This window comes from Canis lupus, chromosome 14 (assembly GCF_003254725.2).
Source record: "Canis lupus dingo isolate Sandy chromosome 14, ASM325472v2, whole genome shotgun sequence".
In the NCBI taxonomy this organism is placed as follows: Eukaryota; Metazoa; Chordata; class Mammalia; order Carnivora; family Canidae; genus Canis; species Canis lupus.
Genome location: NC_064256.1, coordinates 42,549,900 through 42,566,641, shown reverse-complemented (window position 1 = coordinate 42,566,641; position 16,742 = coordinate 42,549,900). Strand labels below are relative to the sequence as shown.

Sequence of the window (16,742 nt, the reverse complement as noted above, 5' to 3'; positions counted from 1 at the left end):
CAGTCCCTAACAGGCTGAGGCCTCCTTCTATGTCTACTTGAACATGAACTTTAGAGGGATAGCAAGTTTAAGGAGCAGAATCAGCCCCTGAGTAACCAATGTAGACCTTTTATGTGACTAAATGTAGACCTTTTATGGGACACCCTGTACCCAAGATTCAAAATCTCTTTGAAAGAGTCAGTTCAAAGTACAGAAGCTTCTGTTTACTAAGAAGCCAAGCATATGAGAAGTGAGCAAACCTATTTTTATTGTGACATGAAGAGCAGAGATGAGATAGGCACAAATCCTCATCTGGCTTTGTTCATGCCCACTCCAGGATGAAGCAGGGAGCCGGCAGCTTGCACTTAAAGCAAGACCCACGGGGCAGAGGAACTAACAGTGTTAAGTGCAGGCCAGGAACCCAGGTAGCATGGGGCCAGCAGAGGGAGCCAAGGGAATGAAGGAGGAGGCTTCATTCACCTCCTCCTGAATCATTGGATTCACCCTAAATCCAAACAGAAACACAAAAGGAGACATAAAGCAGGTGAGGAAAGCCCAGCTTGAGCACACCAAGAGCCTGGGGGTTATCAAAAGAGGAAATACGTCTTCTTCCTTCAATCTGTGTATGTTTCCAGAAGACCTTAGACTGTATGGAAGTCTCATTACATATTCCATAGAACCCCAACTCAGGGGTGTTTACTCATCCTAGCTTTTTTTTTTTTTTTTTAGTTTTTAATTTTTAAAAAGATTTTATTTATTTATTTGAGAGAGAGAGACAGAGAGGGAGAGAATTCTGAACTGGGGGAGGGGCAGAGGAGGAAGGGGAGGGAGAGTAGAGAAGCAGGCTCCCTGCTGAGGAGGGAGCCTGATGTGAGACTTAATTCCAGGACCTGGGCTCATGACCTGAGCTGCAGGCAGATGCTCAACCACTGAGCCACCCAGGTGTCCTCCATCTTATTTCAATGATCACCCCTTCAGAGCTCTAAGCCAGGGCCACATTATGACTTTTGAAGACATTTTATGGGTGCATTGCTACAATGACAAATATAATCTTTGACTCTAAAGGTTCATGTTTTTTTGTTTTTTTTATTTTTTTCTGATTTAAAAAGATACCCAAACATTTTAACGGGTTGCCAAAAGTACTGTGAGCACTAGGCTTTTGTGTTTTCTGGGCCTAATGGCTCTAAGTAACCATGCTACCCACTTACATTCCATTCAACAAATACTTACTGAGCACCTACTATGCCTCAGGCATTTTTCAGGCAGTGAAAAAAAAACATAGTTCTTGTCTTCACAGAGCTTACTTTAGAGAGAGAAGACAGAAATAAACAAATAAACCAGTAAATATAATACGTCAGATGGTGACAAGTAATACAAGAAAACTAAATCAAGGTAGAGGGGCTATGGGCTAAGGGGGTGGAGCTGACAATTTATATGAGTTGATGAATAAAGCCTCACTGATAGGTTGATCAGGTGCCATCTGAGCAGAGACCTGAAGGAAGGGAGAGAATGAGCCACATGGACACCTGAGGAAGAGTGTTTCCGGTCAGGGGAGCAGTCAGTGCAAGCGCCCGATGGCAGCAACATGCCTGGTGTGTGCAAGAACAGCAAAGAGGACAGTGTGGCTGGGAGGGAGGGTGTGTGCTGTCAAGGGTGGTGGGCAGCAACATGAGAGAGGTAGCAAAGGCCAAAGTCCTTTTGGCTGAATGACCAGGGGCTGATGGAAGGGTTCTGAGAGAGGAGAGCCAATGGTCTGTCTGACTCTAACATGGCACCCAATCCATGCGTCTATTCATTGGCTCCCTCCTTGAGTTTCCGTCCTGTAGACGGCATCATCAGTCACTACACTATGGATTTCCATCTCCTCTGCAGATATTAATCTTTGTCTTCACAGGGTGGCTCAAGCATCGGATGTTCGTATCCTACTGTTGATAGGTAGGAATGGTTGGCTTCCTTTGGCTGCTCCCTGTGAAAACTGACTGGGGGCTATTTCTCCCATCTTTACTTCTGTGAGGAGAAATTAGTAGACGTTTTTCATCCCACAAGATGCTTATTTGATACCACTCAGGAATTTCAAAAAAGAAGGCAGCACTGAAAAGTGCCAAACCCATAGCAAAAAAAGAGGAAATGAAATGGCCTCTGAGAAGGTTCACACTGGATCTCAAAGCATCCTAGGACCCTTATCTTTGCTGGACTTTATCAGTAGGTGACAGCAGCAAATGCACCCCATTATGTCGTACAGCCACAGAGCCCACTAAAAAGGTTAGCAAAGCCACATGGTAGAAAATTCTATACCAGTAATGTTTGGGGCTTGATATTCCCTGATTTTTTTTTTTTAATATTCCCTGATTAATGAAATCATTGGAGTTTATTTCAGCTTGCTGGCTAAAGAGATCAATAACAGGAAAAACACTTCTATTACACACAATAAGTATATATTTGCCCAACTTTAAGGCAAGGCTTTCAAAATATCTGATACCCACTAACACATAAGTGACTGCAGTAGACTGGCTGCAGAAATGGCCTTGATTATCCACATATCCCTGATTCCATAATCTCTGAAATATGATTTTGCAGATCCTCTCATCAAGAGGTGAAGTCTCTTTTCTCAACTTTGTTTTCTGACTGGCCCTGTGGCTTGCTATGGACAAGAGGATGCAGTAGGAAGTAACACTGTCAATTGCAAGACTAAGCCTTAGGACACTTCATATCCTTTTGTCATCTCTATACTTCTGTCCTCTCTGTTGGCCACCACAGGAAAACCAATCCCAAATAGTTGGCTAGACACCGTCAGGCCAGTGATTTCAGCTGAGGCACCAAAGATATAGGAACTATAAGATTAGCAAAAGACCTGGGGCACCTGGATGGCTCAGTGGTTAAGCATTTGTCTTTGGCTCAGGTCATGATCCCCGGGTCCTAGGATTGAGTCCCAGATCCAGCTCCCTGCAGGGAGCCTGCTTCTCCCTCTCCCTCTGCCTATGTGTCTGCCTCTCTCTCTCTCTGTCTTTCATGAATAAATAAAATAAAATCTTAAAAAAAAAGATTAGCAAAAGCCACTTACCCAAGCTGTATGTACCAGAGGGAGCCCAGCTGAGACCACCCTTAATTGCCAACCACAGAACTGTAAGCTAGATACATGGTTGTTTAAGGTCTCTAAGTTTTAGGGTATTTTGTTACACAGCAATACCTAACTGATAACAATGACTGATACATTACAGTGGTGTCACCAAGGTTTTTCTAATGTGATTTATATCTTTTGTCTATACTTTGCAGTCTGGGCCCCCATCACACCATTGTTAAACACTACATGCTATGGCAAGTCATTCTTCAATTATTACAATGGGATGATTGACACAGGATGATGATTTGCAAGATCCCTTGGGAACAATGCTTTGAATACTTCCAGTGCATGCTCCCAAATCCATGATCTCCTGCTACATACAACTTTGCACTAAAAACACGTCACTTAAACTTTTCACTAGGGATCCCTGGGTGGCGTAGCGGTTTAGCGCCTGCCTTTGGCCCAGGGCGCAATCCTAGAGACCCGGGATCGAATCCCATGTCGGGCTCCCGGTGCATGGAGCCTGCTTCTCCCTCTGCCTATGTCTCTGCCTCTCTTTCTCTCTCTCTCTGTGACTATCATAAGTAAATAAAAAAATTAAAAAAAAAACTTTTCACTAAAAACATGTCACAATCCTCAGGGCACACAAGGCTTGCCCAGTTGGTTCTACATGTTAAAGAGAGAAAGACCAGGTAGCCAGTCTGAATTTTCTCTTACCTGCCAAATCCCTCTGGCCGGCTGGTCTCAACACAGGAAAGCCACCAGCAAACAGATCTCCCAGGGCTGGCGGTGTGCTTCCACCTCGAGAGTTTGCAGATCCCCCTCCTTCTTTGTTGGTTCCTTTAGAACCTTTGTAGAGCAAAGGCACATAGATGAGGACTTGTGAGCAGAGCTGAGCTGCTCGTTCCCAGCCTGGGACCGTGGTCCAACACCTCCAGGGCCAGTCATCCCGTTCTCCCATTCCAGCATTACCCTTCTAGTAGGCATTGTTCCCAAACCCCTCTGCAGGGATACCCCACAGAGCCGTGTGCTCACGCCTGTCTGCTACTCTCTCTGGACCTACCAAAGAACTGACCATCCGTAGCTGAGCTCCCTGAAAAGGGACCGAAACAAAGGGATCTAAATGCTGCCATTCCACGGATGCCGGTGGGGAAATTGACAGCACCTTTTAAATGGGAGAACACCCAAACACTGTAGGTGTCACACTGGGCCTATTTTCAACTCGATTGGTATTGTGGGAGGACCAGACAGAGAAAACCCACAGATTTAGTTTAGTCAGTAATTTTAACTTCTTGTCCCCAGAGTCTGGCCCAAAGCTGCCAGCAGGAAGTGAAGGTCTGTGATGATTTGTGCTTTGGCCTCTTCCTTCCCTGTCTCCCCAGCTCTTATTCCCTGGGCCCTGCACCCTTCTCTGCATCTTTTCTTCTATAGAAGAGAAAGCTTGTAAGACCCTGCGGAGAAGTGTCACAAATTCATCCTTCCAGATGTGTGTGATGGACTAACTCCATACAATGAAAAGACATTTGGCTTAGCAAGAAATGCTCACAGCCTGAAGCTAACTTGCACGGAGGAATCAGGGCACAGTGCCCACTGGTGGATGAATGTGTTTATAGATGATTCCAACCATTACTATACATTACCTATCCAGTGGAGTGATTAGGGAGTGAGTATTCCAATCAAATGGGTTTATCCGGTAATTGGGCTTAACTAGTTAGCGGGTTTAGCTGGAAACTCATTTTTATTGCAATTTTTGAAAATATTTCTTAAGGTAACTTATCTATCCTTGTGTATTTACTATATAATTATGGATGCTAGATACGACTCTATTTTTAGGACTATCTTTGAGAATTAGCATCATGCGCATCATTGAAAACTATATGAAGACATAATAAGAGATGATGTTGATAATTTGTTCTGCATAGATTATTTCAACCTTCAGCAATCTTGACAAAAAATATTATTACCGCCCACATTTTGTAGATGAGCGGACTGAACCTCAGAGAAATTCCCAGATGTGCCCAGTAGCAGACTCGGGACTCAGCCTGGGTCATGGGACCCAAGCACGGGGCCTCTCGTACTCTGTATATAGAAAGCTGCAGTCATATGATTCTACGAGAGAGTTCTGAATACATCTTTTTTCCTCATGAACACCAAACCTTGGCATACTTTAATGTTGAGACTTTGATTTTTCTCTCATTGAGTTTGAGGACTAGGTTGACGCAGGGTAAGTGATCTGTAGAGGGTATCACACCGTGGATAAACACACAGTGGAGTACCCGGGTGATGGAATATTAGCCAGCAATAAAAAGGAGCAAAGACCTGGCACATACTACAGCATGGATGAACTTGGAAAACATTTTGCTAAATGAAGGAGCCAGTCACAAAAAGGCCACATAGTGTATGGTTCCACTCACCTGAATATCTCAAAGTGGCAAATCCATAGAGTTGGAAGATAGATTTAGCAGCTGCCAGGGACTGGGAGAAGGGAGGAATGGGGAGTGACCCCTAATGGCTGTGGGGTTTCCTTTTGGAGTGATGAAAATGTTCTGAAGTTAGACAGAGGTGATGGTTGCAACCACATTGTGAAGGCGCAAATGCCACTGAATCGGACGCTAATTTTATATTATGTGTATTTTATTGCAATTTTAAAAAGTTATCCCTTCATGTTTTTGCTTATTTGTTTGTTTAGCATTTGAACAGTGGTAGAAGATACCCTAGAAACCATCTGTCGATCTGGAAAGGGAGCTCTGATTCTCTCACCCTTGTGGTTTGTACATCGTGCAAGTCTGCGATGGCCCAAGGTGCAGTGCACTTGGGTAACAAGCGGGGCCCTTGCCCTGAGCAAGCCAGGGGTGGCCTGGCTGAGCCTCACGTGGTCTGCCCTTGACTCACAGCAGACCTGGTCCAGCTGCTCACTTACTCTCGATTTGTGGGGCACTGCGGTCATTGATCTGTGTGACTTTTCGTAGGCGAGTTCCTTGCTGGATATCAGCCAACAACGCACTCCGACCTTTGGGGTCCGCCTTTCTCAGGCTGGAAGTGTCTGTGCCTACCTGTAAGGGAATAAGAGACATTTGATTATAACTACATGTAATATCATAATCTACTGTTTTCTAGGACAACTTCCTTGTCTCTTCCACTTCGTTCTGCCCTTAAAAGTCTTTCAATTTGTACAGCTCCTTGGGGCTCTTTTCTATCTGCTAGATGGGATGCTGCTGGATTTCATGAATCCCTGAATAAAATCAGATCTTTAAAATTTACTCAGTTGAATTTTGTTTTTGAACACTTCCATTGTAGCTTGAGCTGACATGGCAGGGGTCTCTGTAGGCTCGATGAACCAGGGAGCATCAGAAAAAAAACATATGGAGGTTGGTGGCAAATAAGGGGGGGGGGGTTGCACTGGAAGACACAGCCAGGAGGAAACACAGAAGGTTCATACCATGTGCACGGAGACCTGGTTAAACATTTCTCAAAGCCAGAAATACTTCTTAGCACCTGCTGTATAGGAGATACCATGTGTCGTTGGTTTTCAACTGAAATAGCACCACTTCCTCCTTTTCTGACCCCCCAGTCTAAATAAGGCCCCCCAGTGTTCTCTCTCAGGGTACCATATTCCTTCTTCCTCCGCAGTTTCTACCACCTTGCATAAATTTATATTTATCTTTCCTTGTGGAAAATTTCCATTTGTGGTTATGAGTTTAAGGTTCACCACTCCCACATGACTCTGTCAGAAAAAAGACCTTGTTCCTTTTGTTCACAAATGTATTTCCAGAGAGTATAACAGGACCTGGCTGCAGATAGGCCCGTGACTATTTACCAGAGGAAGGAACGAGTGGGCTAGACCCAGGATATATACGGTACACTGGCCATGCCTTCAAGGGCACATGTGTGTGCCAGGGAGACGGGACACACATGAATGGAATTTAAGCCACTATATAATGCAGCCCAAGACATAAGTCCCACAGGGAGCAAGGCCACCAAGAGTTCATAAATGGCCATGTTTGTCAGGCTGCAAGACAGATATGAGACTTTAAGATGGTCCTGAAGTATAGACAGGATTTACAAATCCTTGCTAGAGTCGTTTCCTGTTCAGAAAAGGACAATTCATCTTTGTTGACTATACAGTCAGAGACTCTCCAGTGTCACAGATTGGAAACAAGGGTAATTGTGATCTTAGCGAAAATGTGCTGAGAGTGCATTTTCACCGGCTGACTCTACAGCGCTGGTAACGCATCTTCCACAGGCTTTGAAGGGCATAAGTTTCAAAGTTGGATTCTTGATGCCTGGAAACATGCTTTTTGAACCCTTGAGAGGGGCTCGTGGGTCATGGTCAGTAAGAGAGCGATAAGCAAAGGGCTCCAACCCTAATGATGCATGTTTTTTAGAAGGCATTATTATTGTTTTTTAGAAGGCATTATTATTGTTTTTTAGAAGGCATTATTAATGCACATATACAACAGGGAATTTCTCACACAACATGCTTTTTAAAAGTCTCTCTATATATGCTATTATGTATCAATAAATCATTTTAAACTGCAAAGTTTTGTGATTTCTAAAGTCTCCTCTCATTTTATTTATAAGTAGTTAATGACAAGAATAAAAGGCCAACAGAAATATCATGACCCCAGTCAAGAGGGTATGCAAATTTTTGCAAAAATCTAGCATTACAATCTCAGACATGTATCATGGTCAGGGATTAGGAGGGAGAGAATGCTTTGTAGCTTTCTTCCTAGTTACAAGATAAGTCACACTGTGAATTATAATGATAGTCATGGTCCAACTCAGATGATAGCCTTGGGGGAAGGCAAGGGTTAGAACAGTGTGTTCTTCTGTTTAAAGAGGAATCTGGACCCATGAACAAACCTTATTGCTAATATTGTTGGGGTGGGAGGCAGGTCATCTCACCTAATTTTAACCTGATTCTTTAATTTACTACAGAAACAGATCCCCTACTGCCCAATCTTGCCCATCCATCCCAAGCTTTTCAGATGAGGGCTATGGAGAAGGTTGTATGTCCTTGGGATAATGTTAATTTGAGTACCTAATTAGCAAGGGCTTCAACAGGTTCTTGACAAATCCACAGGACAGATTTGTTGATAAACACCTTCCAAATCAGCAGGAGGATATGGCGAATCACATCACATCTACGTGCTGCAGTTCAATTTACTGGACTATACTGAACACTCCGTTGACTTCTCACTTTACTTCCCTGCTGCACGGTCAGCCCTGATGACTTTCCACTAGAGGGCTCTCCCTCCCCTGATATTGATAAGATGTCACTCAATCCTCTCCTGTGAGGTCAAGAACGAAAAACTTCATGCCTAGGGTCACACTAGAGACTGAGGCTTAATGGGTTTTTGTACAAAAGGACATCTAAAGACATATTCATTTGCACACTGAAAACTGTAGTGCACAGTGACAAACTACTCCACCTGCAATATTTATTAACGATTCACTCATGACTTGCTTTCTTACAAAACCCTAAAAAGTCTTGTTACTGTGGTTACGGGACACAGAAAAGAGATTTCCAAACGTTCTTTTATTCTATGCACATCCTGGTTATTAGCCACTTCACTAAAAGCATAATCAACAGAGAAAAAGCCACTCCTGGACACTTTTCCTGTGGTAAATATATCCACCAAACATGCTTCCCTCACTCCCTGTGCACACGCACACACACACACACACACACACACACACACAGAAATCCAAAACATTACTTCTACATTTGTTCTAGTTCTTCCTTGACATTGCTATTGAGTGTGACTCAATCTGTTGAGTTCCACACAAACCTTTTGTGGACTCAATTCCCCCATAGTGAGCTCCAAATGGAGTAGCTTGGATCCTAAGAAGATGCAAAGTAGCAGAAGAGCAATGCAGATTAGCCCATCCTGAGCCGTGCAAAGGCTGACGAGCAGAAGTGAACCAATAAGATCACACAGACAAAAACTGACAATTTTAATAGAGCCAAGGGTGGTGACGCATCTATTCTCCCATCTTGATAAATTAGAAGCTTCTGCATGTCCCTTTGTCATCCCAGCTAATGAGCTGATCAGGTTTCAGTGTGGTTGGGGGGTGGGGAGGGCAGTCCAGCCCAGAGATGCAGGTCCTGCTGTTTGTCACTCGGCCACTACATGCCATTCCCGCATCTGTCTGATTTCATACTGATTTCTGTGAGAAACACTGATGGGAAAAAAAAATCCAGCTGGCTAATCCAAATCTAGCAGGTTGTTTGTCTCAAGGATGATCTAAACCCTACCAACGTCGTACAATTTCAGCTTTGCAGCTTCCGAAAGGTACATTCTCCAATGTGGCTGTTAAACCTAAAATTAGTTCTCAGGTTTCCAGGCACACAGCCTGCTCATTACCTTGGCCCTCAGCCCACTCCTGTCTTCCAAACTTGGGGATAGACAGCTCTCAGCAGCCAGGGTACTTGGATTTCATGACCCAACCTGAAGCCCCAGGACAGCCTGAATGGCACTGCCTCCCCTGCCAGCACCATCTTGACGGAGGAGAACACAGAGGGCCTGGGATCCGAAAGAGAGACATGAAATATTTTCAGAGAAAATGGATGCAATGTTCCCTGAACCTCCCATGTGCTTAAGTCAGTCTGTTCTAGGGATCCCTGGGTGGCTCAGCGGTTGAGCACCTGCCTGTGGCCCAGGGCCTGATCCTGGAGACCCAAGATCGAGTCCCACATTGGGCTCCCTGCATGGAGCCTGCTTCTCCCTCTGCCTGTATCTCTGCCTCTCTCTGTGCCTCTCATGAATAAATAAATAAAATCTTTAAAAAAAAAAAAGTTCTAGAATGAGGTGTACTGGGAATCTAACAGTGTTAGGTCTCATTTTCAGAAATGCAGATATGCCATTAGAATCCACAGCGGAAAGAATGGACCCTGAAACCTCCTTTTCTAAAGCCTGGTTTCCTGAACAACTGCACACAGACTGTGAGGTTCCTTAGAGGACACAGCTGCCCAGTACAGAGCCACGTCCCCTACCAGGAGGATTAAAATGGCATGACAGGTCCAAAATGGAGCCACTTGCCCCCAAGACAGCAAACCAAGACTTAATTGTAGTTTCAGGTCCTCCCGGGAATGTGACCTTTACTCAGTCAGTCTGGAACGACCCCACCAGCTTAGTGAGGTAATCTGTGTGATTGACCCCTGTCCTTCCCTCTGCCCTTCACCTTGCCTGAAACAGTCCTTTTTTTTATGACTTCCCTGTCACACCTGCTTTCTACCTTTATTTTTAAAATTTTTTAAAGATTTTATTTATTTATTCATGAGAGATGCAGAGAGAGAGACAGGCTGAGACATAGGCACAGGGAGAAGCAGGCTCCATGCAGGGAGCCAGATGCGAGACTCGATCCCAGGATCCTGGGATCACACCCTGAGCCCCCCAGGTGCCCCCAGAAATAAGTTTAGTCGGTTGAATTTTGTGTTTTAACAGGAGGCAAAAAAGAATTAGGGCCCTTTCACTGGAGCTCTAGGTGCATCTGTTCCTATTCTCTACACCCTCAGAGAAGTCCATCCCCTGGAATGGAGTGACCGGCTACTGTAAGCAGGCAGCTACCTCCTTGCCCCTGTGTCTGGAGGCCATCTCGACCCTTCCCTCCTCCTCATTCTCAACAGCCACTCAATCACAAACTCCTATTGGTTCTTCCTGAGCAATCTCTCCGGAATCTGGCTCCTTTTCTCCACTCCTCAATGCTGACTTAGAGCAGGTGATGGGGGTTCGGCACAGGCTGCCCCTAAATAATACCACTTTGGTATATTGTTTATTTTGAATTAAAATTACATAAGAAACAGCCAATAAAGGACACTGACCATTCTCTGTCCTCTGTTAGCAGGGAAATAAATTTCCCATGTGAAAAGTACCCCCCTTGTACCAGGAGGAGAGGAGACATTCTTAATTCCAGAAGTAGGAATTCAAGGCCTAGCGGGCTGTATAAACAAACCTTGTTACTTCTTTGCTAATTTACTACCCAAAGCCCAAACTTCTTTGCCTTGTTGATATGTCTAAAAACAATTTTTTTTTTTTTTGAGAAAGGGAATGCATGCCTATGTGGGGTTGAGGGAGAGGAAGAGAGAGAATCTTAGGCAGGCTTCACACCCTGAGATCATGACCTGAGCGTAAATCAGGAGTTGGCCGCTTAACCTACTGAGCCACCCAGGTGCCACTGTCTTGTACATTCTTTAAAAACTTACTGTTTCTTTGTCTAAAAGGTCTAAAATTTGCCTGCTTTGGTCACTTCTTTGAATCTCCTGTTTCTAGGAGCTCCTATACATACAAAATAAATTTTCCCCCTGTTAGCCTGTCTTATGGCAATTTAATTATTGGACCAGCCAAAGAACCTAGAGGGGAAAAAAAGAAGACTTGCTCGCCCCTCTACAGGTCACTGTCACCTTGGGATTCCATCTACCTGGTCTTGAAGCCTCCTGTCTTCTTGCCCTCCTCCACTCAGCTCTCAGAATGCCCTGGATAAGAGACATGTCACTTATAATGTCCCTCCCCACCATAAAACTTTCTGCTGGCTCCCCACTGTTCTCAGGTGCAAGTTCAAATCTCCATCACACTGTGCAGGTCCCCCAACCCTCACTTCTCAGGCATTCCATACTGCAGCTTACCCCTGGATCTTAGCTTGAGCTAATCTCTCTGCTCTTTTTACACTTGTCTCTTGGCTATTTTCCAGGAAGACTTCTGATCCTGGAAGACCAGGTGAAGAGCCCTTTTCTGTTCCTAGAGCAACATGTTCACCATTAGCAGAGCACCTGCCACCCAGATCATGTCACTCTGCTCAAAACTTGCTGTGTTTTTCCATCTCACTTGGGATGAAAAATTCAAAGCCCTGATTAATATGGTCTACTGGGCCTAACTGCATTTTAGCATGCTACCCTGAGTTTACCTATAAAAGCCAGCATTTTTCTACCCACATCATGTTATAAAAGCAGTTCCACTGCTTTTGAATCTCCTGTTTCTAGGAGCTCCTGTATACAAAGCTGTACTTGTGGTACTCATTTTTAGCAATACTGAGAATTCTGATTTTTATGTGGATTTCAAGTCACTTCAGTAGGGAATAATCAGAAGAAAACAGAAGAATACAGGCTGGGAATACAAAGAGTAGCAATAAAGAAATATGGAGGAGGAGGGATGTAAGGTGTGTATAAACAGGACCCATGGATGGGTTTTAGAGGCAGAGATTAGATTTTAAGTATAGCGGAGCCATGAATTTATAAAGGCAGTCAATTTATGGATAGTAGATTGGACAGGGACAAAAACACACCTTTAAATTCCTGTGATAGTTATTTTAAAAGTCTGTATCACAGCAAAATGAATTTGTAAGTATTTCACAGGAATTGCTAGAGAGAGGGACCATGAAAGGAGGACAAAGAGAAATCAGTAGAGCAAACCTGTTATTAATATGACTCAATAATAAGATTTGAGTGTTGACTCTGTGCCACTGGATTAGGAGTTGGGGATACAGTACGGGCAAGACTGTGAGGATCCTGTTCTCAGGCAGTACATCTATGTATGTGTGTATGTATATATGTGTGTGTACACGTATTGCATACATGTACATATAGAGGGTCTACATTTGCACCTCTTTTTACTAAACACGAGAAATCAGAAAAGGATTTTTGCTTTTGCAAAAAAAAAAAAAAAAAGGCAAAAAGTGAAAATAGTGTTCAGTGTTTGTTTTGCAGTGAGCCTTACAGAAGCAGCCTGGCCCTGGAGCGGCACGAGCAGTGCCACCAGGCTCCTTGCCTAGAAGTAGGCTCAGCATCTTAGCATCAAGCTGCCTAGCTTTGAACTGTGTCTGTGGGCACCTGGGCTTTATCTCCATTTATGTTGTGCACCTGTTAGAAGACGTGTTCTAAGGTATTAGAAAAGCCTAAGAGAGGTTACATTTTGCTCAAAAGTGTTTCTACATAAATTAATGGCAGTTGCTTCCTCAATTTACAACATTTTGACTTAAGAAAGGTTTCATAAGAACTCTACGGCCAGATATCGGGGTAAACCTACATTCCTTGTTATTTATCATTTGGACCTGAGACTCTGAACTGGTCTCCACAGCTAGGATCCCAATCTATCCTCAGGACTGCCCTCAGATAACTGTATTTAAGGCATCTGTTGTCTGACTCTCCTCAAAATGCTTCCATGACTCTCCACTCTGCACCAAATCAAAGAATCTAGCCATACTTCTTCCCCCAAGGAAACTTTCGACCTTATCTTGTCCCTTTTGATGAGTTAAAACTGCTCCAGATTTCTCCCATATTTCTTTTTCTACTTCCAAGCCTGTGCTCATGGTCATGGTATCATTTTTAGTAACACTAAGAATTTTGCTTCTGCTTTTTCTGGGAATGCTCCCCGACCCTCCCCCTGCGCTGCCACACCTGCCCAACCTTTTACTTCTCTTTTAAACTCTACATCAAAAACAGTTTACTTTACAAAATCTTTTTTCTTTTAAACTTCCTCAAATCAATGTCTCTCTTGTTTGATCCACACACATCCTCCAAAGTGCACGGTAATTCCCTACAGTGCTACTCAGGTCTTTCAAATATTAAAGTTTTTATACACTGTTCTTTCCATTTATTTACTTACTTACTTATTTATCTTTACTCTAGGATTCCATTCATATGAGATTCTAGAAAAGGCCAAACTAGAGACAAGGAAAACATATCAGGCATTTTTTGGAGCAAGAAGGTTCAATCGGTGAAACACTTCCCAGGATGCTTTGATGACAGGCAACTGCTATTATGCATTTGCCAAAACCCATAAAACTTTACAGCATAAGCAGTAAACCATACGCACGCAAATAAAAATAATCGCTTAGGAAGTTGCTGTATCCCGGGAAAGAATGCAGAATGTGACAAAATTATCCAACTGTGTTACCAATGAACGAAATAAAAATCTCACTGCACATTGTGTAAAAAAAAGACACTGATAAAATACGTTTGCAAAGGAGTCGAAACTTTTACGAATGAAGGCAAACGGACTGCACGTAAAGCCTGGATTCTGAAAGACCGTGTTATTTCCCACAGAGGTGCTGCCTAACAATCCTGCAACTGCTACCCATGCATACTGGTTTCCTGGAATTGGGACAATTCATAGGTGACAAACGGTGGCTGCAAAACATCTCATTGTTGGAGCAGGAGGTTAAGGATAAGCGAGAAGAAGAGAAAGTCCCAAGGTCCGGATACACACCCATTAATCAAAGTGACACAGGTCACTGTGGACAGAGCGTTGCCAGAGTTTGCCCTGAGGGTCCAGCAAAGACTGGAGTCTCTGAATTCCCAAACAGTACTGATGGCACAGTGCTTGCTCCGTGGCTGGCTCTTCCCTCATGGCCAGGCCAACAATCCTTGGGTTCAAATATAAAAATATCCAGCTCCAGAGTTCCTGCCACATCCTGCAAAGCTCTTCGGGTCCCAGGGACAGTTCCTGAAACTCTGGAAATCTGGGGTCCACGTCGTCGCCCTGGCTACCCTGGTGGACATCTGTTCCGGAGACTGTTGAACACTGTCCTAGAACTCGTTCAACCTCTTCATCTGGACACCTCATGTTTGGTCTCAGAAGTTCAAGTTTTGAACTCCGGGTGCTTTCCCTCCCCGCCTCCCCCTGGACGAAAGCATCCTATCACCATCGTTTTAAGATTCCTTTGAGGTACACCCAGATTGAATTAGAAAAGAGCTAAAAGGCCAACCACCATTTCTCTGGAAGTGAGATCATTTGTCTCTGCCATTCCCCCTTATTTTTGTGTGGAAATTCTGGACATGCAAAAGCTAAGCCATTCCCTTTTTAATAACCAGCATATCCAGCTGTTTTTTTTTTTCAAACTGTATGAGCAACCTAGCAGTATTTTATTAAAATGGACTTCATGTAACCTGAGCCTCTAGATCTCTGACATACGTCTGCTCCAACAAAACATGCAGCGTGCGCAGAGAAGTGCTGCCTTTCAGGTTATGCCACTGCCCCTCAAGCGGTCTTCACACTTTTTAACCTTTGGTCACCCCGTCCCTAGAGATGGGAATTCAGCTCAGCGCCCTTTCTCTCTTTTTTCAATGATGCCAACATTCCCAGGCTTTTAAAACTAAAATTTAAACTATGAGAAAACCTGATTTTAAAACCTATGCTGGATCTGGAAAGAATAACCTTGTTAAAAAAAAAAAAAGGCCAGCCTTAGGAGTCAAGGGCTTGGCATTAGGAATTGCTAATAAATAAAACATAGTTTGAACAGTGTCTCAAAAACTGGCTGAGTTTTCTTATCTTCCTGTTTTTTTTTTTAAGACAAAAAGAAACATGCTCTTGTCCCAGCAGATTAATCTGCAAACTAATGACACAACACTACTGTCAACTGCAGCATTACTGGTCCTGTTAAAGGCTTTGTCTCTTTGACCTGAGCTGAAACCTATGATTCCTTCCTTTCTTCCATTTGAAATAACCAACTTTCCCTGAGACCTGGCTCCTTCTTTTCACTCAACCATGCACAAAGGTGATTCTGGAATCTAGGTACCGAGGCTGGGACATGCAAAGGCTGACAATGATGACAGCAATAAGACAAAAGAGATGGGACGGCATCCATGGGTGCTAAGTACTTGGCATGTATTAGCTCCTCTCCAGGGCCCTTGAACAACCAGCCCTGTGATGTAGGTACCAGCTATGAGTCTTTTTTTTTTTTTTAAAGATTTTATTTATTTATTCATGAGAGACAGGCAGAGAGAGAGAGAGAGAGAGGCAGAGACACAGGCAGAGGGAGAAGCAGGCCCCATGCAGGGAGCCCGACGTGGGACTCGACCCCGGGACTCCAGGATCACGCCCTGGGCCGAAGGTGGAGCTAAACTGCTGAGCCACCCAGGCGTCCCAACCGACTATGAGTCTTATGTCCACTTTACAGAGGAAGTACAGAGGGGAAGCACGCTGTTTACTGCTAGTGAGGGGAGAGTGGAAAGGTGGGGCCAGGCAAGGCCGGGTCCCACTGTCACCATGCTGTACAGCCTCTTTGTCATGACAACACCTAGGCAAACAGTGTAGGCAAAAATCCAGGAATACATGGCCAGCCCGCAGCTGGGTGGCGGGGGGTGGTCAGATTATTTTCTGGCCTATGACCATGGTAGTTGCTTCACAAGGAGTGTGACAGCCAGAGCAGGAAGGAGGGGGCAGGGAAGGGGTGTCAGGAAAAGGAAGGGAGGGTGTTGCTGTTAGGAAGGCTGGGGACCAAGGAGCTAAGTGCCAGGCCTCTGCCAAGGCCGGAAAGGACAGCCGGAGCTGAATGATGGACTCTGAGAACAGTCCGATTAGTGAGCCAGAGGCCGTCTTGGCAGGAGGACAACTAAAAGCACTTAAAATGGAAACTACGCCGAGTAACCCAAGCTCCGAGGCTGATACCTCAACTGTAAACAGCTTGTACCTGAAACTCCCTCGTCAGGTAACACGGAACCTCCTGTGGCTCAACCATGCTGGCCCACCTCTTTCTTTCCACATGTCAGCCCCCTACTCTCCTTTTACACCTCCCTGCTGGCTGCGGGGCAAAATGCAGGGTTTTCAGCTGGTGGCCTCCCTTTTTTGACTCTGAAATAGAGGAAGATGTTGAACACTGCTCAAATATGAAAGGACACAAAAGTGACAAAAAAACAACCCAGAGGAGAGAATTCCAAAATTTCTAGAAAGCCCAAGATGTTCCCAAAGTGTTATACCTATTATAT

General features: G+C 44.3%; 1 protein-coding gene across 4 annotated transcripts in view; it reads right to left on the bottom strand.

The window, feature by feature from the left end:
• WIPF3 (WAS/WASL interacting protein family member 3) overlaps window positions 1-16,742 on the bottom strand; it is an 83,876-nt gene that overhangs the window by 19,686 nt on the left and 47,448 nt on the right. For all 4 annotated transcript variants that reach the window (XM_049093761.1, XM_049093763.1, XM_025464501.3 and 1 more), the window contains exons 3-4: window positions 5,961-6,093; window positions 3,758-3,889 (exon numbers count right to left, since the gene is read on the bottom strand). In XM_049093761.1, the coding sequence (XP_048949718.1) occupies window positions 3,758-3,889; window positions 5,961-6,093 (265 nt within the window). The remainder of the gene's footprint in view (window positions 1-3,757; window positions 3,890-5,960; window positions 6,094-16,742) is intronic.